A 26,291-nucleotide genomic window follows, 5' to 3' on the forward strand; every position below is an offset into this window, starting at 1 on the left:
TCCAAAGGGAGGTGCCCAGGGAGCATCCTTACCAGATGCCCGAACCACCTCAACTGGCTCCTCTCAATGTGGAGAAGTAGCGGCTCTACTCCGAGTTCCTCACGGATGGCGAAACTCCTCACCCTGTCACAGAGAGTGAATCCCACCATCCTGCAATAAAAACTCATTTCAGCTGCTTGTATCCGTGATCTTATTCTTTCAGTCATTACCCAGAGTTCATGACCATAGAAGAGGGCAGGGATTTAGACTGACCAGTAAACAGAGAACTTTGCCTTATGGCTCAGCTCCCTCTTCATCGCTACAGTCCGGTACAGCAAACCGCCTTACTGCTGCCGCTGCTCCCAGTCTGCAGCTGATCTCACGCTCCCTCCTTCCCTCACTTGTGAATAAGACCCCAAGATACTTAAACTCCTCCACCTGGGGAAAATTCTCTCCCCTTACTTGGAGGGCGCATGCCATCCTTTTCTGCGAGAGAATCATGGAATCAGACTTAGAGGTGTTGATTGTCTTACCAACCGCTTCACACTCGGCTGCAAACCGTTTCAGTGCGTGCTGGAGGCATCCATGTGACAGTGGCAAAAGGACAACATCATCTGCAAAAAGCAGAGACATCACCTTCCACCCCCCCCTCATAGAATGCCCTACTCACCTTGACTGTGCCTTGATATCCTGTCCATGAAAACCACAAAGAGGAGTGGGACAAGGCACAACCTTGGTGGAGTCCAATATCCACACTGAACGGGCTTGACTTAATACCGAGTATGCGGACACAGCTCTCGCTCTGTGTGTACAGAAACTGAATGGCCCGCAGTAGTGGCCCTGGCACCCCATGCTCCTGAAGGACCGCCCACAGAATTTCTCAGGGAACATGGTCATAGGCCTTCCCCAAGTCCACAAAACACATCTAGACTGGATTAGTGAATTCCCATATCTGTGAGAGGGGGAAGAACTGGTCCACTGTTCCACAGCCAGGACGGAATCTGCATTGTTCCTCTTCAATCTGAGGTTCAACTATTAGCCGGAGCCTCCTTTCCAGCACTCTGGCATAGACTTTCCCAGGGAGGCTGAGAAGTGCGATACCCTGAAAGTTGGCACACACTCTCTGGTCTCCTTTCTTAAAGATAAGGACCACCACCCCAGTTTACCAATCCAAAGGCACTGTCCCCGAGATCCATGCAACATTGCAGAGGCATGTCAGCCATGACAGCCCTACAACATCCAGGGCCTTAGGCAGTTCTGGGTGAATCTCATCCACCCCCGGTACTTTGCCACTGCAGAGCCTTCCAACTACCTCAGTGACTTCCACCAGAAAAATGGACTCTGATATCCCGGAAGCCTCTGGCCCTGACTCCTATAAGGAAAGCATATCTCTTGGGTTTAGGAGTTTCTCAAAGTGCTCCTTGCACCTCTTGATAATGTCCTCATTTGAGGTCAGAGTTTCTCCACCTTTGCTGAGCACAGCTTGAGCGAAGCACCTCCGACCCCTCCTGAGCCCCCGGATGGTTCTCCAGAACCTTTTTGAGGCTGACCAAAAGTCATTTCCCAAGGCCTCTTCAAACTCCTCCCATGCTCCGGATTTTGCTTCTGCATCTGCAGCCGCTTCCACCTTTTTTGCCTGCCGCTACATATCTGCTGAGTCCAGAGTCCCCAGAGCCAACCAGGCCCCGAAGGCCTCCTTCTTCAAATTAACGGATTCCCTCACCACTGGTGTTCCCCAGCGGGTTCTTGGGTTGCTGCCGTGACTGGCACCAACAAGCTCTTGGGCCCAGCTGTGCCTGGCTGCTTTGACAACAGAGGTTTTGAACAGGGTCCATTCAGACTCCATGTCCCCAGCCTCCTCTGGGACATGGGAGAAGTTCTCAGGGAGGTGGGAGTCAAAATCATTCCGGACAGGGTCCACCGACCATCGTTCTCAGCACACCCTCACTATGCGCTTGGGTGTACCAGGTCTATCCGTCAGTTTTCCTGACCATCTGATCCAGCTCACCACCAGATGGTGATCGGTTGACAGCGCAGCATCTCTCTTCACTCGAGTATCCAGAACATGCGGCCTCAAGTCAGACGAAACGACTACAAAGTCAATCATTGACCCTTTGGCCTAAGGAGCTCTGGTACCAAGTACATTTATGAGCATCCTTGTGTTCAAACATGGTGTTTGCTATGGACAAACCATGGCTAGCATGAAGTTCAATAACATTTCACCATTCGGGTTTAGATCGGGCAAGCTGTTCTTCCCAACCACCCCACTCCAGATTTCCCAGTCATTGCCAACGTGAGTGTTTGTGTGGAGTCTGTAGGTGGGGTCCTGTCTAGAACCCTACCTACTCTCTCCAAGAAGGTCAAATACCCTGAATTGATGTTTGGTGCATAAGTACACACAACAGTCAAAGTTTTCCTCTCTGCGACCTTAAGTCGCATTGAGGTGAGCCTCTCATCCACCGAGACAAACTCCAACTGTATGGCAGCCAGCTGGGGGCTTATGAGTATTCCTACACCCGCTCAGTACCTCTCACCCTGTGCAACTCCTGAGTAGGAGAGAGACCACCCCCTATTGAAGAGTTTGGTTCCAGAGCCAACACTGTGAGTGGAGGTGAGCCCAACTATATCTAGTTGGTATCTCTCAACCTCCCGCACCAGTTCTGACTCCTTTCCCCCAAGTGAGGTCACATTCCACGTGTCAAGAGTCAGTTTCTTCCGCGAGGGCCGGTGACGCCACGCACCACCCTACCCCCTCCTGCTGCCTGAAAGACAGTGCACCCGACCCACATGTTGGATTTTGCGGGTGGTGGGCCCACATGACCCCCCTATGTTGCCTTTTCTGGGTGAGCCTGGCCGGGTTACGTGGGCTGCCTGGCCACCAGGCACTCGCCTAGGAACACTACCCCCAGGCCTAGCTCCAGGGGTGGGTCCCGGTGACCCTATTCCGGGCAGGGTGAACGTTGTATTCTTTCTGTTTTTCATGGGGATTTTTGGATCGTGTTAGTCTGGATTTTCACTCCAGACCTGTTCGTCTTGGGAGACCCTAACAGGAACATACTGCTCCCAACGATATAGCTCTGGAGATCCCTAGATCAGGCAAACCCTTCCGCCATGACAAGGCCCTGATCCAGGAAGGGAAGATTTATATTTTATGATTAAAATTTGTATCAAAACCAAAAAACATTTTACTACACAATTGTTCTGACTTTTCCTGCAGTCTTTGTATCTTCTCACATTTATGAGTTTACAGCAAATTGTGCAAATACATGCATTTTTATTTTTCGTTAGTACTGTTAAAATGCACATTTTCATATATTTTTATTAGTATGACTACTATTTAATGAAGGAATGCTGTTTTGAACAAAGTGACTGCACTGAAACACTCTAAACTGTTAAGAAATAGTCTGAAAAGCCCAAGATGAGTTTACAAGACTTCAAGCAAGGCAGCAGAGAAGTGAAGAGAAAGTGAGCGGAAGGCAGGTGTAGAGCTCTCACCCCTTCCCTTCCAGTGGGCCTGGGAGGCAAATCCAATATGACCACCATATTTCCTGTTGAACTCCGCCATTAGGGCTTTGTATGGATTCCGCATCACCAGAATGGCAGCGTCAAAGGCTTCAATTTCCTTTCTGCCACTTTCATGGGTCTTGATGCAGATTGTCCTTCCACTCTTCCAGTGGTCTCGCTCACCTTTGAACCCTTTCCCACAAGGAGACAAACAACAGTGCAAAAACAGCCACCATTCCTTACCCCTAAAACTTGAGGCCTATAGAAAGAGCCTCTTTGTTAACACACACACACACACACACACTTTCTGAACCGCTTGTCCCATACAGGGTCGCGGGGAACTGGAGCCTAACCTGGCAGCTCAGGGCGGGAGGCTGGAGGCGACACACCCAGGACGGGACACTAGTCCATCGCAAGGAACCCCAAGTGGGACTTGAACCCCAGACCCACCAGAGAGCAAGACCCGGTCCAACCCACTGCGCCCTCTTTTTTTGTTAATAATGAAGGACAAAACAAACACTGTTATTGCATTTCTCTTATTCTGGCTTCCAGGCTATTGGGCAGTTTACAGACTTCCTGTCCCTTCACAAGGCTGGGAAAGCGGACCTCATTAGATAACACTGCTTTCCCTCCATTTCTATCTGCTTCTCAGATATATGATGTGTCTGACTGCACCTTCCTGTATGTTTACATTTACATTTATTCACTTAGCAGACGCTTTTGTCCAAAGCGACATACAGCTCAGCAAAAGTACATGTTTCCATAGACAGGATTATACAAATGGGTGGGAATCTGCTCAAATCAGGCATCCCAGGCCACTTCTAACTAACTGTTTGAATGTGACCATAGTACAGTGAAAGCAAGAATTTACTATCATTTACCACAGCAAGTTAGATAGCTGACATACAGATAGACACCACATACAAAATGATGGTCATAGGATCTGGAGCCCAATAACTATGAGACTTGAGCACTCCCTACATCCCAGTTTTAAGGATTAGGGTCTAAAAACCCGTCTCTTTCAGACCCATTTATCTCCCAAGCTAACTGTAGCACAGTGAGTAGCACTGCTGTCTTACAGTATCTGGGTGGTGCAAGAGGATGTGGGTTTGACCCCTGCTCAGTCTGTGTGGCGTTTGTGTGTCCTCCCCATGTTTGCGTGGGTTTTGTCTGGGTGCTCTGGTTTCCTCCCACAGTCCAAAGACATGCTGTTTAGGTTCACCCATAGTGTGTGAGTGACAGAGTGTGTGTGTTCCACTGATGTATGGCTGAGAGGCCCATTGTAAGTAGTGTATCTAGCAGTGTAAATCACCTTGGTGAATAAGTTGTGTGGGCTGATAAACATACTATACAGTTCACAGGTATTTGCTTTGGCGAAAGGCGTCTGCTAAATAAGTATATGTAAGCGTAACTACTCCAGAGATACGTAGCATGCTATCTCTCACAATCACCTCTATATTTAATGTCCAACACAGTTCAGTTTGTAACTACTTGTATTATGTGTGCCGGCGAAAACAGTGCTAGGGGTTGATGAATAAATGCAGATGTCAATGTAATTGTAGTAACAGTACTACCTCATCCTGTTTGTATAGTGTTATTACACAGCACAAGCCTTCCAAGGAACCTATCTATCTATACCTCTTCCCTCGGCTGTGTCATCATCCCCCACAGATTGTTGTACCGCTGCTATGGCGATGACACCCAGCTCTTCCCGTGTTTCCCCCCGCAGCTGCAGAAATTTCCATCACAGCTTTAAGAACACTCATTGTTTAAAAACACTATTTATATATATCAAGATATGTGCGCACACACAGACACACACACATTTTGCACCTCAGCTTTGAAGTGCAATTCGGACTGGAGGCCCTTTCACAGACCCAGACACCATCAAATAGAGACATATCGTTGAATTTAACATACAGCCTTTGCTCATCTTATTATTACATTGTTGCAGCATGTTGCATTTTGGGTTCAGATGGCGTGAAGAGGAATGCATGGACAGCGTTCATCGCGGATGTTTATTGGAACACCAGCACACAGCAAGAGGTTACAGCACAAACACAAAGAAATGAAGCTCTCTGTCTGAGGATCCCCTACCCTCAGTGACCTGCATCTTAACACTTTGATCTTAGCCAAAAGGCCAAGAAGGACCTGCACTTCAAGCCAGCCTTCCCAGCCTGCTTAGCACCCCTCAGGCTTTCCTCCTTTCACTGGCCAACACAGTCACCCCCCATATATTCCCTGTGAGTTCCCACATTGGTTGAACACCATTCCATTTTTCCCACAATTCAACCATTTACAATAAACCCAATGGGGGGCATGGTGGCACAGTGGCACAGCTGGTTTAGCTGGTGCCCACTGTGTGGCAGGGCTGGGGTTTGAGCCCTGCTTGGGGTGCCTTGTGACGGACTGGCATCCTGACCTGGATGTGTCCCTTCCCCCTTTGGCCTTGCACCCTGCGTTGCCGGGTTAGGCTCTGGCTCACTGTGACCCTGCTTGGGACAAGCGGTTGTTGCTAATGGAAGGACAAAAAACCCACCTCCTGCTCAAACTCCCAGTAACACGGGTCATTATATTATTATTACAGCATTGTTACACAGTACTGCGTCTTAGTGATCTTTTACACAGGAAATATTGGGTGTGTGGCGCAAAACATAACTCGTTTATCATCTTTACAATCAGGAAAGCAACATTAACGGCAATTCAACTATATATAACATATATCATCTGCAGAAGCCCCTCTTCAGTGCTTGTGCTGTGTGAGACACGTGAATGTCGTAGACTGAGGGCAACATGCACACCTGTGAAAACAGTCTCCAATGTAAAGCTGGGCAATTATTGTAGTACTGTGGCAGTATGTTTAACTATTGCCTTTCTTTTTAAAAAAGTAAAAAACATGCTTTAACCATCAAAAATGTTTTGCACAAACAAAATGTGCAACATGCAACAGCCATTTCTAGTTCTGCTTTTGAAACTTTTTGGACTTCTGCATTTTGAAAAGAATGCCTTGGGGAAAACATGACAATATAAACAGAATTCTGCTGTCCATTACAAATTGATATTTGACAAAGCTCCCTAGAAAGTTACACAGTACATAGCAGCTTATTACAAAAAATAAGGCCTTTTTATGTGAAACACATGCTGTGCTGTCTAAGTCAGAAGAAACCGATGTGACATGGCATTGCTGAGCTGCACCTTTTTAGATGCTGAGGGTTGTGTGGCTTTGTACACAACTTGGTCAGCCAGTCGTTGTAACCGACCAGACAGTGTGGTTCCAGCATCCTGTTCACGACTGGCCTTAGCAACCAGGCACGATTTGGCCCATTTTGGCAAAACCTCCTGGGCTTTTAATATGCCAGAAAGGGTATCAGGAATACATGCTGTTATGTTGCAATGAAATCAAATATTGAAAAAACAGAAGCTGTGAAAGAGCCCAGTTAAGGGCTTGGGTACTCAATACCCCCTGGTATATATGTACAGGCAGTCCCTGGGTTACGGACGTCCGACTTACGTACAACCCATAGTTACGAACCACCCTCTTACTGACCGGAAGTTAATTTTTTTTGTCTCCCTTAAGTAACAATCAAACGAAAACTTCATAATTAAGGCTATTATATTAAAAAGTTTAGTTACTGGTTTGTAATAACAAACGGGCACTACTTTGTGACCCACATGAAAACACTCTGCGTCTAACAGCAGTTTGCTGGCTTGTGGGCACATGAGCCCGAGGTAGGACAAAGACTTCCTCTTTTTCAGTCGGACTGTGTTGCTGTTAGTATCTTGTGTGTTTCTGTATTTGGCTTTAGATTTTGTTTTTACCCTCCTAACCATGGCACCAAAACATAAATTTGATGCAAAGGATGATAATACATCCAAAAAAAGGAAAAAGATCACGACTGAAACTAAAGTGAAAATAATAAAGCGATCGAAAAAAGGTGAAACGCCAACAAACATTGGAAAAGCGAACATTAAAGTTTCTTTAATGTTTTGCACACACACACACACACACACACACACACACACTCTCTCTCTCTATTATAAATACTGTAGTTGTCACAACCACGCACCGCACCTCAACCAGCAGCTTCAGTCAGAGCACTTCTATATAAAAGACACTTCTTCCCAGTTGCGGAATCTCACTCGACACAACCCCCGTGTGTTCTCAAACCCACTTCGCTTTGCTCTTCCAAGTCCTGTCCCTCATCGTTCCCCAGTCCCGTTCCACATCTCTTTGATAACAACTACCATTTTGGATCCTCGCCTCTCTTCAGTTCACTGATCAACTGACCATTTGCCTGTCCCAGACCACAAGAACATGTCTAGTCCTTTGGACCCAAGTGCAGGATCGTTTATTCAGAATCAGTCTCCTCTGTTCATCATGACAGTTGTAACATTTATTATCTCTTTCTATGTCTCTCTTTCTATTATAAATACCGTAGTTACATTTCTTCTTATTATTATTGTTAGGGTTACATCATATTATTATTACAGTATTGTTATATTAAAAAAGTTTTAGTATATCCGGAAGTGTTTCTTTAATGATTTTTATGCACAGAAAGGTACATGATATGCTATATACTAAGACAAACATTTCACAAACTGACATTAAATACCCACCATACCTAAGTGTTCCGACTTAGTCAAAATCCAACTTAAAGAGACTGAGAAACAGAATTCGTTCGTAATCCAGGGACTGCCTGTATATATAAAAAACTGAATGACATCTATATTTATTATAGGTGCATGATATACAAAATGAAAGTACTGACGACAGCATCATGCATATTACAACTCTTTACATTCATTCACTTAGCTGACACTTTTTCCCCAAAGCAACTTACAATTATTTACCCAAATGGGACAAACGGTTGTAGACATTGTGTGTGTGTGTGTGTGTGTGTGTGTGTGTGCGTATTGACATATGTGGTAAACATGGTAAAATAAAACTAAGTAGAAGGCTTTCTTGTTTCATGTTATGCAAACTTCAAACTTTTTGCTTCATTATGTTCTATGGATAGCATTGCCTTACAGCATGTTTGACCTTAGTTAAGATTCAATCACTCGACCCTGTTCCTTGGCTTTTTGCATACATCTTCCACAATGTACATCATACTTGCCCGTGCATTGTCACACTGATGAAAATGGGAGGTTTCTTTGCTGCCTGTGAAAATTCTGAGGAGTGAAAATTCAGTGAAAATTCTGAGGAGTTTGGATCCTCTTTGATTTCAGACAAATCAGATGAAGTTGATAAAGCAGCAAAACCTCTGCTGAGCTATTCTGCATTGTGGGACAAGAGGAGTTACCAGGCAACATGGACACATTCTGGTACCACGTACCAGCAGTAACATACAAACCATCATACTGAAGAGAAATACCTGTTTAATTTAGCATAAAATGGCCTTAATAAAAAAAGAATCAATGCAATTCAAGGTAAATCATTAGCAATAGAACCAATAATTTGCTCATTATTTTTTCATTGAAAACTGCCAATTTGTTACATTTACTATGTATGTATTAATTATTGGGGGGGCGCGGTGGCGCAGTGGGTTGGACCACGGTCCTGCTCTCCAGTGGGTCTGGGGTTCAAGTCCCGCTTAGGGTGCCTTGCGACGGACTGACGTCCCGTCCTGGGTGTGTCCCCTCCCCCTCCGGCCTTACGCCCTGTGTTACCAGGTAGGCTCCGGTTCCCCGCGACCCTGTATGGGACAAGCGGTTCTGAAAATGTGTGTGTGTATTAATTATTAATTACACATGATAGATTTCAGCTATAAGAATGGTGCTAAATTCCATTTCTGGCAACATTCCACGAAGACAGTCAGACACATTAATTCGACATGCACTTAAAGCTCCAAGTAGAAACTGACCTTTGTTGTACAGGGAACCATCAAAGTAGTAGCTGCCTGTGTAGAAACCAGTAGCCAACTCGATGAGGTGTCGTGCCCAGGTGTTCCCTGCCCCAGGAAAGCTGGCTAGAGCCACCAGTTGTTTGGAACGCCCAGGTAGGAAGCGTCGGTCCATGCACCTGTTGTCTGGAAGCGAACGGATTGAGGATGGGCAGGAATAAAAGCATTAAGAGCCTCTATGATCAAGTACCTAACTGTAAACCAGGGGGAGTCCATCCTTTTTTTAGCCAAGGATCAGAGAGAATCATTATCCTTCACTGATTTGAAGACACCATGTATAAAGATCATAGTGATGTAATCAATATTAACTGTAAAGTGAAAAATGTAATGTAAAAACTTTTAATTTTATTGTATATTATATCGATGTACTGTTTTCACATCTGTGTTCAACTGTATTACCACGTGATTCAAGGTGTAGGTACTCTGCTTCTGACCCAGGTAAAATGCTACACAAGTCAAACATTAAATGCCTTTACATAATATCTTCAAAACACCATGATGAACTATGCATTGCACATAAGCTGTACATATTTAGGAATGAGTTTCAACAGCTGTTGACTTCTGACCAATGTTGCTCTGAACCCTGCATTGGAGACATGAGCTATGCACTGAGCTACAAGACCATCGGCAAAGGATAACACAGCTGGAGGCGTTATGTGGGGTCTTGTCTGATGTGTTTCCATGAAACGCGAGCTGCGTGACAGTGAGATGCATGTGGAAGACTAAACTCAATGAATGTGAATAAACTCTATAGCTTTTGCCCCATTAGCTGGAACACTGAAGGGGAAGTTGACATATGAGGTACTAAACAACTCAGCTGCATGAGTTTCCCTTGAGACTGCCATTGTGATGCAGCTTCAGGGTTCTATTTGGGAAGTGAAAGGCACCCAGGGCAACACATACACTCTGGGAGCCTTGAGAAACACTGGGCCCCAGCAGCTCTCCTGCGGAAGCTTGCAAGGACCTTCCAGTCACAAGTTTCGCAAGACAATGCTTGCATATTCGAAGACTGCAGGATGATGACTAAACAGAAAGATCACTTCCTCTGCTCCGCGTGTCAAAATATTCCTTCAGTAAGATTCCTCAGCAGCTGGGTTTATGATGCTCTACTCAAGAGTTAATTGTCAGTCACCATAATTATTAATTAAACACCCCTTAGACTTCTTTCTCTAAATGAATAAAGGCACACATACTAAGATATATTATGAAAATTATTTTAGGTATAGATAAATACATCTAGTAGAGAAGAAAAACATTAAATTAACAATAAATAAAAATATGTAAAATAAATAATTAAAACACATTTCACACACACACATTTTCAGAACCGCTTGTCCTATACAGGGTCGCGGGGAACCGGAGCCTACCCGGTAACACAGGGCGTATGGCCAGAAGGGGAGGGGTCACACCCAGGACGGGACACCAGTCTGCCGCAAGGCACCCCAAGCGGGACTTGAACCCCAGACCTACCAGAGAGCAGGACCCGGTCCAACCCACTGCACCACCTCGCCCCCTTCCCAATAATTAAAACATTGAGTTTTAATTTGAATTTTATGTTATTTCATATGTATATAGCAGGTCTTCTGCTGTATACAGCAAATATTTTATTTTTTAATACAATTTTTAGATTATTAAGCAAGGTTTTTCAAGAAGTTTTTTTTTTCCCAAATTTACAGTTTATTTTGACTCAGTTTATTTGGCCCCCCTATGCAATTACCTGGGTTCACCTAATTATAAACTGGCCCTGTCTGTAGCCATCGACATCAATAATTTATCAAGTAAGGGGTTCAAAACACTCCCAAACACTAACAGCCAAATGAGTGAATAAAACATGTATGAGACCAAAGAAGACATTTGAAATAAGTATATTTCAATGGCTGCTTTAACTTTCTTAAATAATAATAATAATAATAATAATACCATGAGGCCCCGTAATCTCGTATAAACACATGAGCTGTATGTCAACCCATATTAAAGTGCTGGCTGAGAAACAAGCCATGACCAACACTCATACCTTGTGCCTGTGTCTGGTAAACTATAAAATACTCTTCAGTGCCACAGCTCTCAAACTCCTCTCCGGGGCAGCGCCGCTGGCACAGCTCCTCATCCTCACGGTCATGCAAAGCGAAATGGGGGGTAGGATAACCACAGAGACAGTGCTTGCCGGCCAGGACCGCCAGGGATAGCTCCTGTGGGGGGTGGGGGTGGTCATAATCAGAACTCCACTTCACACCCAGGGCCCTGCAAATAGGCCTTACTGGTTCCATTTCTGACAGCCTTCTAAATCTACTTGCTTGTGCCCCTGTCATCAGTACACATTTCACTTCATGGGTAACCAGGTGTTGAGGGTGTTACTGAGGGTTTTGTTTATGCACACTTACCACCCAAAACTTGCTGATTAAAATCTCAGAGTAGGTCCTGTTTATAATAAAGTTTTTAAACCTTCCGTAAAAATGGCTATGTTGGAAAATCACGTTAAAGTCAGTTACTTTGGATAAAACCATTTATTGAACAAAAATCATAACTGTAGTAACAAGGGGTGGATCACATTGCAGCACAGCTCCTAGACTGTGGACTCAGATGTGAGTTTAAATCCAGCTCAGTCTGTGCAATATTTACATGTTCAATCTTTGCTCTGGTTTCCTCCAACAATTCACAGGTTTTTGGTTTCCTCCCACAGTCCAAAGAAGCTCTTTAAGTGGAACTGTGTGTGTGTATCTGAGTGAATGAGTGTGTGATGTTCTGGTATCTTAGCCACTGAATACCCTGCCTTGCACCTTAACCTCCTGCAATAAGCTCTGGACCAGTGACCAGAGAAGCACTGAGGTTAGATTCACTTTCATCATAAACAGACCCAAACTGGGAGAAAGAATCCAGCACAATCAGAGGACGGAGTTGCAAGAAGCTCTCGACTAGTCTGTGATGCTGTGAAAACAAGCATCTCTGATGGCTCCTTCTCAGACTACTGAAATGCACTTGTCCAGGACACATTAGTTCATTCTGCGACACTCAAGTGCAGAGTCTGGGTGCGAAAGAGCCACTCGACAGCATTATGATTGCAGCTGTAGACTTCAGATCTGAAGGTAGTGGGTTCGAGGCATACTTCCTGCTATAGGTACTTTCCATGAAGTGCTCTAGTAAAATTACTCAGTTATATAAATGGGAACAATTCACTGCAGGTAGTTTAACATTGTATGTCACTTTGGACAAAAACATTAACTAAATGCATTACAGCTAAAATGGAAGCATGTGAGCAGCTCTAACCTTAACCATCCTGTTGAGCCACCACTCCAACCCTCCCAGCCAAACACAGCGCACACAACACCCATCCTTACCTGCTCAGTGCATAGGTCCACACAATTCTCCACAGACATGTTGGGTATGATGGTAGTGATTGGTAAGGCCAGTGTCACGTTGTCGGGCCTCCGGAAACAGCCCTTGAAGATCGCGCTGCCGTCTGCGAATGGAGATCACAACACCCAAAAGTTGCTTACAGGAAGCAGAGGGTTTAACAGGCTTAAAGCCCCTGAATGGTACTCAACTGGTCCGGCTCAGAAGTCACACCGGAGTAAGTGGTGTACTGTGCTCACTGTGGTGTCTTCTTCATAGCCCCCTCCCCACTGTTTTCCTCACCTACTCTTTGTACCCCCTTTGTATTGGTAATCCATGAGCAGCACTGACTTCGTCTGTCCCTTCCTGTCATGCACAGGGTCCCAGATCCACACTAGAATATGATTAGTGTCATAACCCCTTTGTGTTGCTCACCTGTCAGCTTAAATTGTCAAATCTCATGGCCAAAAATACCACAGGCAGGTTCTGTTGAACGTGTGAGCTACAACTGTGCAAGCACCTATCACATTTAAGAAGATGAAACAGAGCAGTTAAATTCAGGAGTGGTTCAAATAATCACTTCACGTTGGTTGATCACAGCAGAATTTCCACATCAGCACCTCTTGACACTGGTTATTATTTCAGTGCATGTAGATGCATGTCATGGAAGCCTGACAGTGGGCCTCTCCTAGTGGGTGTTGGGCACCGACTGTCCCTTTCACCTCTGTGTCCAGTGGAATGTAGACAGCAGGTGGCACAGTGGTTAGTGCTGCCTGGCACTTAAAGGACACAGGTTTGAACCCCACACACTCCTGCAGTATCTGTAAATAAGTTATAGGCTCTCACTTGACACAGTAAAATTTACCCAACTGTATAAATGGGTAGATCATTGTAAACTGCCTTAGGGGAAAGCATCAGCTAAAGGAAAAAATTAAGCTTCTGGTGGTTTATGCTAATATTGAATTTTTTTTAATGAAAAGGATCTTCTCAAAAGGGAACTGCTCAATGAGGCTACTAAATGAAGAAAGCTGTGTGACTAAACCTGCTCTCTTGTTGCTGATGCCACTCGCAATGGGCTAAGCAATGGTGGTAAGCATTGGTCAGCAAGTGGTTACAGTCAGCAGCAAAGTAAACAGCAACAAGAGGTGCTAAAGGGCTATGCCACTCAGAAGTGTGTAGGAGGTCTGAGTACTTTGCCCCGAGATGCCTGCCATTCACCAAGCTTTTTACGCAAAGTTGTGGACTAGGTCCTAGACTAAAGGGTCTAAGCTAATAACAACAACAACATAATAAACAACATGGGGGGGGTGAAAACCACAGCAACATCCGTTGTTCTGAGGGGCGCTGATGCAAAGCCCTTCCTGTGAGATTTCCTTTTATGTGAAGTCTGTGCAGACGAGAGACAAGTCAAGCTGAGAATTTCTGAAATGGTCCCTTGCGACGCAGGTACAGTGGTCTCTGGAACATTTGTACCATAGAGCCAAAGGACCTTTTACATCAATGCTCAAGTGAAAAAGGCATTTCAGTTCAGCACCTCTGAGTAGTATCACCTGGAAACTGGACTTCAGAGAGCGCTGAGTTAAAACGGTCTGCAGGTTCCACTGTGAGCACAGTACTCTTATGAATTATTACTATTATTATTATTATTATTATTATTATTATTATCATTATTATTTAATAATAATCAGGGAGTGTGCCGGACACATTCTTTTTCAGCAACGGTTTGCTTTCACTGCCTCCACATTCAAGGTCTTCATTCAGCACTTTTTACAGCTATTTGTCTGCTGCATCCACTTTGGTTGAGGTGCCAGTTTCTTTGATTCAGCCAGACAGTGCAAGTGTGATGGGTTTTGTGTGTGTGTGTGTGTGTGTGTGTGTGTGTGTGTGTGTGTGTGTGTGTGTGTGTGTGTGTGCGAGCACTCCTTCTTTTATAACACACACACTAGACACACACACGCACGCACAACACTGGCCGAAGCTGCTTGTCCTGGCCAAGCCTGCGGCACCACCACATCCCCCCAAATTAGACTCAAACACAAGAATCTACAACTCATTGTTGAAACAAATTTCACCAACTGTGGTGTTTCTCACCAGAGAACAAACATCATTTCTGTTGAATTTGGGGACAACATGGGGAAAAAAGGGGAATTTGTGTTAACAGTCCAGCTGGCAAGACAAATAAACGCAATCTTGACAACATGAAATGATACAAAATCAACACAGAGTAATTAGAACATTTAAACTATCAGCACACACTTGTCCCTCGTTATCCATCCATCCATCCATCTTCCTCCGCTTTATCCGGGGCCGGGTCGCGGGGGCAGCAGTCCGAGCAGAGTCCTCCAGACTTCCCTCTCCCCGCACACCTCCTCCAGTTCCTCTGGGGGAACCCCAAGGCGTTCCCAGGCCAGCCGGGAGGCATAGTCTCTCCAACGTGTCCTAGGTCTGCCCCGAGGCCTCCTCCCAGTGGGACAAGCCCGGAACACCTCCCCAGGGAGGCGTCCAGGAGGCATCCGGAACAGATGCCCGAGCCACCTCAACTGGCTCCTCTCGATGCGGAGGAGCAGCGGCTCTACTCCGAGCTCCTCCCGGGTGACTGAGCTCCTCACCATATCCCTAAGGGTGCGCCCAGCCACTCTGCGGAGGAAACTCATTTCTGCCGCTTGTATCCGCGATCTCATTCTTTCGGTCATGATCCAGAGTTCACGACCATAGGTGAGGGTAGGAACGTAGATCGACCGGTAAATTGAGAGCTTCGCCTTACGACTCAGCTCTCTCTTCACCACAACAGACCGGTACAATGACCGCATTACTGCGGACGCCGCACCGATCCGTCTGTCGACCTGCCGCTCCATTTTTCCCTCACTCGTGAACAAGACCCCGAGATACTTAAACTCCTCCACTTGAGGGAGCAGCTCCCCCCTAACCCGGAGGGGGCAATCCACCTTTTTCCGACTGAGAACCATGGCCTCGGATTTGGAGGTGCTGATTCTCATCCCCGCCGCTTCGCACTCGGCTGCAAACCTCCCCAGTGCACGCTGCAAGTCTTGACTTGATGAAGCCAACAGGACCACATCGTCCGCAAAAAGCAGAGACGAGATCTCGCGGCCACAAAACAGACACCCTCCGTTCCCTGACTGCGCCTAGAAATTCTGTCCATAAAGATAATGAACAGAATCGGTGACAAAGGGCAGCCCTGGCGGAGTCCAACATGCACCGGGAACAGGTCTGACTTACTGCCGGCAATGCGAACCAAGCTCCTACTCCGGTCATACAGGGAACGAACAGCCCGTAGCAACGAGCCCCGAACCCCATAATCCCGAAGTACCCCCCACAGGATGCCACGAGGGACATGGTCGAATGCCTTCTCCAGGTCCACAAAACACATATGGACTGGTTGGGCAAACTCCCACGAACCCTCCAGCACCCTAGTGAGGGTATAGAGCTGGTCCAGTGTTCCACGGCCAGGGTGAAAACCGCATTGCTCCTCCTGAATCCGAGTTTCGACTATCGGTCGGATTCTCCTCTCCAGTACCCCGGCATAGACTTTCCCAGGGAGGCTAAGGAGTGTGATCCCCCTGTAGTTGGAACACAATCTCCGGTCCCCCTTCTTAAAAAGAGGGACCACCACCCCGGTCTGCCAGTCCAGAGGCACCGTCCCTGAACTCCACGCGATGCTGCAGAGGCGTGTCAGCCAAGACAGCCCCACAACATCCAGAGACTTGAGAAACTCGGGGCGGATCTCATCCACCCCCGGAGCCTTGCCACCGAGGAGTTTTTTGACTACCTCAGCAACTTCAGCCAGGGTAATGGACGAGTCCCCCTCCAAGTCCCCAGCCTCAGCTTCCCCTACGGAAGGCGTGTCGGAGGGATTGAGGAGATCCTCAAAGTACTCCTTCCACCGCCCGAGAACATCCTCAGCTGAGGTCAGCAGCGCACCACTTCCACTGTAAACAGTGTTCGTGGAACACCGCTTCCCCCCTCTGAGTCGCTGGACGGTTTGCCAGAATCTCTTTGAGGCCGACCAAAAGTCTTCCTCCATGGCCTCACCGAACTCCTCCCAAGCCCGAGTTTTTGCCGCGGCGACTGCCAGAGCCGCGCTCCGTTTGGCCCGTCGGTACCTGTCAGCTGCTTCAGGAGTCCCATGAGCCAGCCAGGCCCGATAGAACTCCTTCTTCAGCTTGACGGCATCCCTTACTTCCGGTGTCCACCACCGTGTTCGGGGATTTCCGCCGCGACAGGCGCCGGAGACCTTATGGCCGCAGCTCCGAACCGCCGCCCCGAGAATGGAGGCGCGGAACATAGTCCATTCAGACTCAATGTCCCCCACCTCCCTCGGGACCTGGTTGAAGCTCTGTCGGAGGTGGGAGTTGAAGACCTCTCTGACAGGGGCCTCCGCCAAACGTTCCCAACAGACCCTCACTATGCGTTTGGGCCTGCCAGGTCTGTCCAACTTTTTCCCCTGCCATCGAATCCAACTCACCACCAGGTGGTGATCAGTTGACAGCTCAGCCCCTCTCTTCACCCGAGTGTCCAAGACATATGGCCGAAGGTCAGAAGAAACGACTACAAAGTCGATCATCGACCTCCGACCTAGGGTGTCCTGGTGCCAAGTGCACTGATGGACACCCTTATGCATGAACATGGTGTTCGTTATGGACAAACCGCGACTAGCAGAGAAATCCAATAACAACTCACCGCTCGGGTTCAGATCAGGGAGGCCGTTCCTCCCAATCACGCCCCTCCAGGTATCACTGTCGCTGCCCACGTGGGCGTTAAAGTCCCCCAGTAGAACGACAGAGTCCCCAGTGGGAGCGCTTTCCAGCATGCCCCCCAGGGACTCCAAAAAGGCCGGGTACTCTACACTGCCGCTAGGCGCATAAGCACAAACGACAGTGAGAGACCGTTCCCTGACCCGAAGGCGTAGGGAGACGACCCTCTCATTCACCGGGGTAGACTCCAACACATGGCGGCTGAACTGGGGGGCTACTAATAAGCCCACACCAGCCCGCCGCCTCTCACCTTGGGCAACGCCAGAATAGTGGAGAGTCCACCCCCGATCGAGGAGAGTGGTTCCAGAACCCAAGCTGTGAGTGGAAGTGAGCCCGACTATATCTAGACGGTATCTCTCAACTTCCCGCACCACCTCAGGCTCCTTCCCCGCCAGTGAGGTGACATTCCAAGTCCCAAAAACCAGAGTTGGTGCCCGAGGTTTGGGTCGGCCGGGCACTCGGCCCCGACCACCGCCCAAATCACAATGCACCGGCCCCTTACGGTTTCTCCGGCAGGTGGTGAGCCCACCGAAGAGTGGCTCCACGTCGTGGCTTCGGGCTGAGCCCGGCCAGGCCCCGTGGGCATAGACCTGGCCACCAGGCGCTCGCATGCGAGCCCCCCCCCCAGGCCTGGCTCCAGGGTGGGGCCCCGGTGACCCCATACCGGGCGGGGTAAACGAAAGCCTTGATTTTTCCTTCATAAGGGGTTTTTGTCTGGCAAGACAAATAAACGCAATCTTGACAATATGAAACGATACAAAATCAACACAGAGTAATTAGAACACTTAAACTATCAGCACACACTTGTCCCTCGTTATCTGATCCTAATTTTGTCCTGAAAATGGACTGAATAACAAGAAACCAGATAATGAATTTAATCCATTATTACTATGGGCAAAAAATTCAGTTTGTTCTAACCCCATGCCAAGTTCACCCCATAACCACACCAAATGAAGCCTAATATCAATTTCTTTTTTCTATATGGTGAAAATCATGAAGGGTCTAGTGCAGAGATGTGGCCCACAAGCTGGGTCTGGTTCACTGAAGCCTTGTGTCTTCTGCCCAGGTGATGATCTGGTGGCAATATAGGTGTGACTAAATACTGTAAGTATGCACTCTGTGAAATAGCACTACTGACAAAATCAATAAATTGATGTGCTCAGGCACAATTATGTAGAACATAAATAAATCTATAGTACACACTTACCGAAAAATGCCTGATGGTACTCTACCCACGAGATCAGTATTGTTGGAATGCTGCCTTGACAACGTGGAAGTGTTTCCAAGAATGGATTTGAGAAAGTGGCCCCTGGGAACACCTTTTACTGCACCTCAACATGTCTTAGCAGCAAACTTTGCTCGGACACGGTGGCCAAAGCTCGAGAACACTCCAGCTAAGTGATGTCCAAGTACAAACCTACATAGGCTGGAAAGATGAGCACGGTATGGTAGTCACACTTTTCTGGTGACATATATTTAATTATTTCAAAATTGCTTAGTTTTCGGAAACAGTAATGCGGAAGAGTCAAACTACACCCTACTGAATACTGACTGAGTGTAGAGCACTGCAGGAATAAAGGTGAATGTTGCCCATCATAACTTACAGTGTCTATGCATGCCACTGTATGGCAGTCAGTCACAATGCCATCCGCTATCGTTCTGTCTGTTATTACACAAATATAGCTTAATGCTTAATGAAAAATGTAAACGTGTGAATAAAATAAATGTAAAATGTAGTGATTTCATCCAGTAAAGTCAGTGTGACGGTGTGCGTGGACTGGTGGGAGTAAGATGAAGGCAGTATGTCACATGTAAATGAATGGACCATTAGGAAATGAAAGTACACACACACATTTTCAGAACCGCTTGTCCCAGACGGGGTCACGGGGAACCGGAGCCTACCCAGTAACACAGGGCGCAAGGCCGGAAGGGGACACACCCAGGACGGGACGCCAGTCCGCCGCAAGGCACCCCAAGCGGGATTCGAACCCCAGACCCACCGGAGAGCAGGACTGTGGTCCAACCCACTGCGCCACCGCACCCCTGAAATGAAAGTACAACGGTGCAAAACAAAGGATGCAAACGCAAACACATGAGGACATGAGCGAGACCACAGAGGGACAGAAGGCAACGTATGAGCGTGGGTACATGCGTCCCACAATGCCGTGCATCTCACAGTCTGTCTCGCACAGGTTTCACTTTATTGCTCTAGACCGAATGGACATCCTTACCGGACAAAGATAGTGGGATTAATAATTGCAAAGTGAAGTGAAAAACCAGTTACTGAGAGATCAAATAATGGGGGACAAGCATACATTGTAATTTTAATAATTTATAAAATAAAAAAACTACCAGGACTGGGAGCGAAGTGCTGCTTTCACTTGCTAGGCCTTGAGGAGAACTTACAGCGGCGAGCCGACTCCTGACTCAGCTCCAGGCGATAGACGGATAGGCGGTTGGCCCCCCCGCAGACATTGCTTCTCTCCCCCTTGCACTCCATGCTGCACTCCCTCTCACTGGCACTGGGTGCTTGAATCTTGTGGCCGCAGTAGCACTCGGCCCCAAACTCCAGGCCTGCATACAGGTAGCCCCTGACAAACACAAAAGGATGCTGTCAGAGAGGACTCGAATATCACTGTGGACCCGCTCACCCTCTCAATTGCCCACAATCTCTAGCTGACCTCAGTGGAGATGCACATGCCAAGTGCATTGAGGCCACAGTGTGTCTTCCCTGAATCTGGGTTACATGGGTCTGCTCAGCAAGGCAAGGTGCTCACTGTTCACTGCTGACTACACACTGGTCACTGCTAATTGCATAGTGGTCACGGGTAAAGTTCAAACTGCACAATGCTCACTGGTTCCTGGTCACTGCTGACTGCTGCAGTAGAAGCATCCAGTGATTTATAGTGCAGACACCGAGTCACAATCCAAAGCATCAGACAGCCCGAACAGCACATGAGTTTCCCCTCGTACCCCCATACCACTGAGCAGCAAGCCTCAAACTATCAGTGTGAGATGACTAAGGATCTGAAGAACTGCTTTTAGTGTGCTTGTAGACAAGGTCAGGCAATAACAAATGCACTACTGCTCTTCTGTAACTCCCTTTCTTCATCACTGATGGCTTTCCGGAAGGGTAAAAATGATAGCAAATCAAGGTGTAAAAGTAGAGACTCATTCAACTCTTGGTGATATTATTTTGAAAAAAAAAAAAAAATCATATTTTGATTGTTCATCTTGACACTTGAATTTATAACTTATGTAAAACATTTAATTTTGGATGTGGTGACACTAGGAGACTGTTCACTAGTGGTGCATATGTGTGTATGATGAGTCTTTTCTCCCCTCGGGGTTTGCTATAGGCTGGACTCTGTACATGCGCACTGGAGTGCATCAGCAAGTCTTCTTATAAGTTATACACGTGTGGCATCCAATAAAGATTTCGAAGGTGTTGGAAACCAACCCGGACGGGTAGTGTTTGTTATTTTCTGGAGCCCTAACGGTCTCGGCGAACCCGACAAGAACGCTCGGTTACATTGGTGGCAGCGGTTTTGTTTTGGGCTTGTTTGGATTGACGTTTAATACTGCGGTGCTAGTTTAGCCTAGCGGTAAAGGCTACTTGGCTGAGGTAGTTGGCATGTGTGAGTGCAAGTTCACGCTTCGCGGTCATCATGTGGTGTAAGGACGACGATGACTTCTGTCCAGGACGTGGTCAGGTCAGGGGCAACAGGCACGTTCGGATTGAACTGCCGTCGCTGTTCTCCGGTGATGAGACACAGAGCTTTCTGTGCTGGGCGCGTCAGTTTGAGGTCGCGGTCAGGGCGCTCACGGAGGGAGACGGCGCTGCTTCGTATACTTACGAATTGGTGAGGATTTTACCAACGCGTTTGAGCAACGCAGCCTTTCTTCTGTGGGACAGCCTCCCTGCTACGGTTCAGACTGATTACAAGGCTGTGAAGGAAAAGCTCAAAGAAACCTTTGGCCAGAAACAGTTTATGGATCGCTTCAGAGCCAGTCTATCAGCCCGCCCTCGTGCCCCACAAGAAGAGTTTGGTGGTGTATGCTGCCGAGATCTGCAGGTTGGTGGACGAGGCTTTTCCTGATTATGGGGATAATGCTCAAAGGGAAGAGAAATTTCGTCGTTTCCTGGCGGGTCTGGATCCAGTGCTTCGAGCGAAATGTCATGAGCAAGGCGCGACGGATTTGGAGGAGGCTGTGATAATTGCAGGTCGCTGTGAGAATGCGAGAAATGCAGTGCACACTGATTACAGGTCTCTCGGTGCTGCTCGCCATGACAATACTGGAGGGGCAGTTGCTGCTGTCCACTCTGTGGCTAATGATGGAGGTCTGTACAGAGCAATAGACAGACTGACGGAGGAAATGAGGGACATGAAAATGGAGCTGAGATGCTTGGGTGACGAAAACCGAAGACTGAAGGCTAGAGTGAGTTCTAGTGGCATGGACAAGTGGGGTGGAGGCCGCTCTCAGTCGAGTGGTTTGCACCAATGTTGCAGTGGCCACGGATGCCATTCGCTTACTTTTGATGCAGCGCGGAGAGGTCGTTCACCGGAGAGGAGGATGTTTCAGCGCAGAGATGATTGTGAGTCATTTGTGGGACTTCAGGATCATGATGACTCGTATACTGCTCGATCTCCTGCTAAATGCAGCCCTAGCCCGAGCCCTCACAGGCGGAACAGCTATGAGGAGGATCCGAAGAAGCGTGGGGTGCGTTTTATGTCTCCTGGCGGACAGGTCCGTCACGGTGGGCCGGGAAACGGTCTGTAGCTGATGTTGTGGCCCAAACACCAGCTGTGCTGCCCAAGGGCCCTCAAACTGATGCCTCTAATGACAGTAATTCAATATCAGAGGACATTAAGGATGAGGTGGGCACTAGCCAGGAACTGCCGGTCTCGTATGTGAAAGGAGTAATTGAAGGTGTGGAAGTTCCACTGTTGGTGGACTCTGGTTCCAGCGTATCTCTCATGAGCGCAGATTTTCGCATGTCATCTTCTGCACTTTGTAACCGCCCATTGAGAAAGGACTATGTGGCGGCCCGGGCCGTGAATGGTCAGATGCTGGACACTTTGGGCACCATTACAGTTACACTCCAGCTGGGGACGAGCTCATGGCAGCATGCCTTTCATGTCATACGAGAGACCACTCAGCCTGTGTTGTTGGGGTGGGATTTTCTGTTGAGAAATCATGCTTTGTTGGACATCAGCCATGCACAGCTGCGGCTCTGGGACATTTCTGTTCCTCTTCTTACTAGCAAAAACTTTGTTCCAGTGTGCTGTAATGTGTCTCTGGCCACGACTATGAACTTACCACCCCTCAGCGAGTCAATTGTGCCAGTTCAGCTTTGTGTACCCAGCACGGCTCAGTTGCCGAGTGACTTTGTTGGTTACTTAGAGCTGAATGTGCCCGATTCTGCCAGTCTAGTGGTTGCTCACACTGTCACCGAAGTGTGCAACGGACTGACGAGGGCCCGGGTTTTGAACCCTACCGGACAGGACATCACATTGAGACAAGGAATGCACCTGGGTGAGTTTTATTCAGTCATTGAGTCTGACGTCCAGCCTCTCCTGCATTCTCCAGTTGGCGTGGCGGCCGCATCCTCCTCTGAAATAGGGTCTTCCATATCGCTGGAGGAGTCACCTGTTTCTGTATCCGAAAGGGCTGCACTCTCAGCCTTGCTGTCTAAGTACAATGACATCTTCAGCTCCTCTGCACAGAATATTGGTAAATGCACCCTGGTGAAGCATTACATCAGAACTGGGGAGCAGGCTCCTATCAAACAACGTACATATTGTACATCTCCTGAAAAACATGCTGAAATAGCGAGACAAGTAGCTGACCTGTTAGCTGACGGTATCATTGAGGAGAGCTGTAGTCCCTGGGCTTCGCCTGTTGTGCTTGTGAGAAAGAAATGTGGTACTTGGCGATTCTGTGTGGACTACAGGCGCTTGAACAGTGTAACTGTTAAGGATTCTCTCCCTCTGCCCCGTGTGGATGATACCCTGGACGCGTTGGCAGGCTCTGTGTGGTTCAGCACCTTGGACTTTTCTAATGGCTATTGGCAGGTGAAAGTTGTGGAGGAGGACAGAGAAAAAAACAGCATTTACAACTGGGCAGGGGCTCTATCAGTGGCGTTCCATGTCGATGGGCCTCTCAAACTCTCCCGCCACATTCCAGCATTTAATGGAGCTAGTGCTCAGAGGGCTCCCTTGGCATGTCTGCATGGTATATCTGGACGACATTTTGATTTACAGCAAGACATTTGAGGAACACCTGTCTAGTCTGGATGAGGTGTTTGCGAGAATTCAGTCTGCAGGTTTGAAATTGAATCTGACAAAATGCCACCTTGCGAGAGATCGTGTGGTTTTTCTTGGACATGTCGTCTCTCGGCAGGGTCTCCAACCTGACCCCAAGAACACTGAGAAAGTGAGGGATTGGCCAGTTCCACAGTCTCCTTCTGAAGTTAGGGCATTCGTGGGGCTCTGTTCTTATTATCGACGGTTCGTGAAAGACTTTTCCAAGCATGCTGCCCCACTTAATCAGCTGGTTGGAAAGAACATTCCTTTTGTGTGGACGACTGAGTGTGGAATTGCATTTGACTATTTGAAAACGGTGCTGTCTTCTGCCCCGACTGTGGCATTGCCCAATTTCAGTGTCCCTTTTAAAATCTACACTGATGCCTCTAAATGGGCTGTTGGTGCGGTGCTCGCCCAAGATAAAGATGGACTTGAGCATGTGGTTGCGTATGCCAGCTGGGCATTGAACCCCATGCAGAGGCGTTGGTCCACCTTTGATCGTGAGCTGTGGGCCATTGTGTGGGCAGTCAGAGAATTCCGGAACTACGTTGGACTTGCTTCGTTCACTATCATTACGGACTATCAACCACTTTTGGCGCTTCGGCGTATGTCTGTTGATGATGACCCTACAGGCAGGCGAGGCAGATGGATTCTGGAACTGGATCCTCTTAATTGGACTATTGTACATAAGGAGGGCCATCAGCACAAAAACGCGGATGCACTTTCTTGTCGCCCTGTGACACCTGGCGTGGATGACATAGAGCCCAGTGGCAAGGAGGTGTTGGAGGTGAATGTGGTGAGCTCTCAGCGGGCGGATGCTGACATTCCAAGTGTCTCTGAGGTGGCAGACCCTTCAGAGGAAGTGACTGTTGCAATGACACAGGGGAGTTCAGACAGCATGTTTCCCCTACGTGCTTTATCACCCAATGCCTCTGACATCAGGGCTATGCAGGAAGCTGACCCTGATATTAATGCCATGTTGAGCTGGGTGGAGCAGTCACACAGGCCATCCAGGAAACAGTTAAAGGGAGCATCTCGGTGCTTACGTAAGTTTTGGACTGAGTTTAATCGTCTTGCGATCATTGACGGACTGTTGTGCCGCTCTGTCGTCTGTTCGCTCATGGGTAATCCTATCACCCAAACAGTCATTCCTTCGGCACTAGTACTGGACATTCTTTCGCAGCTGCATGGTGCTCCAGCCTCTGCCCATTTCTCCTCTGAGCGTGTGTGGGAGCAGGCGAGACGATTATGCTACTGGCCTTCCATGTTCAGAGACATAAAAACATGGTGTGAGCAGTGTAGAGCATGTCAGACTCGCCGTAGTCCTGTTCCGAAGCACCAGGCACCTATGGGTGGGTCCCAGACTGTACGGCCATTTGAGAGGGTGGTTATGGACATCTTGGAGCTGCCGGTGACCACCAAAGGGAGTCGGTACGTGCTGGTAATCGAGGACTATTTCACCAAATTTGTCAACTTGTATGCTCTGCCTAACCAATCAGCGCAGACAGTTGCACATTGCCTGTTTGAGGACTATGTATTGGTTCATGGCATTCCGGAGACTTTGCACTCTGACCAGGGCCGTCAGTTTGAAGCAGAGGTGGTTCAGACCCTTTGCCAGCTGCTGGACATTAAGAAGACGCGTACCACTTCCTACCATCCGAAATCGGATGGGATGGTTGAACATTTTAATTGGACTCTAGTGGATCAACTGGCTAAGACTCTCCTGACCTATGGTGGAGAATGGGACGATTATGTGAAACATGTGGCTTTCGCTTACAACACCACGCCCCACTCCAGCACTCATTTCACACCATACTTTTTGACCCATGGACGGGAAGCACGAGTCCCTGCTGAGGTATTGATTCCTGCTCGTGCTCTGGACTTACAAATGTCCGGGTCTCATGCTGAGTTTGTTTCCTCCGTGTTGACAAAATTGAACTCTGCCTTCTGCAGCGCACGGATGCACAGTGAGGAAGCTTGTGAGCGTCAGAAGCTGTACCATGACGAAGCACTGCGGCACCAGCCCTATGCTGTGGGGGCTATGGTGTGGCTCAGCAACCCAGTGGAGAGCTGCATGAAGCTGGCACCCCATTGGAAGGGACCGTATGAGATTGTGCAGATTATGGATTCGGTTGGTGAACCTGGGCTGATTTATCGTATTACCAATCCATTTGACTCTGAGGAGAGAGGGCAGGTAGTGCATTATAATAGACTGAGGCCTTATACACTGCCTGTTTCTCCCCTGTTGCAAAGCCATTCATCGTGTGGCATTCCTGAGTCATTGCCAAGTTCCCCGTCTCTTGTGTCAGCCATGTCTGGGGGTGCAGAGTGCATTTCTCCCCAAGAAGAACTGAGCACTTCACCTGAGACGGACTGTTCATCTGAGAGGCCTGCTGGGTTGGACCCACGCATGAGTCGGAGGGGGAGGATTCTGAAACCGCCTGGCTATCTGTGACTTTTTGACTTACTGAATTCCTAGTGACTATGTTTCTGGG

The 26,291-nt window shown here is 47.9% G+C and overlaps 1 protein-coding gene across 3 annotated transcripts in view; it reads right to left on the reverse strand.

The window, feature by feature from the left end:
• Nucleotides 1-26,291, reverse strand: part of wscd2 (WSC domain containing 2) — a 76,177-nt gene that overhangs the window by 5,984 nt on the left and 43,902 nt on the right. For all 3 annotated transcript variants that reach the window (XM_018749144.2, XM_018749143.2, XM_018749146.1), the window contains exons 4-8: nt 19,895-20,079; nt 12,722-12,843; nt 11,401-11,575; nt 9,348-9,512; nt 3,475-3,675 (exon numbers count right to left, since the gene is read on the reverse strand). In XM_018749144.2, coding sequence (XP_018604660.1) covers nt 3,475-3,675; nt 9,348-9,512; nt 11,401-11,575; nt 12,722-12,843; nt 19,895-20,079 — 848 coding nt within the window. The remainder of the gene's footprint in view (nt 1-3,474; nt 3,676-9,347; nt 9,513-11,400; nt 11,576-12,721; nt 12,844-19,894; nt 20,080-26,291) is intronic.

This window comes from Scleropages formosus, chromosome 19 (assembly GCF_900964775.1).
Source record: "Scleropages formosus chromosome 19, fSclFor1.1, whole genome shotgun sequence".
NCBI classification, from domain to species: Eukaryota; Metazoa; Chordata; class Actinopteri; order Osteoglossiformes; family Osteoglossidae; genus Scleropages; species Scleropages formosus.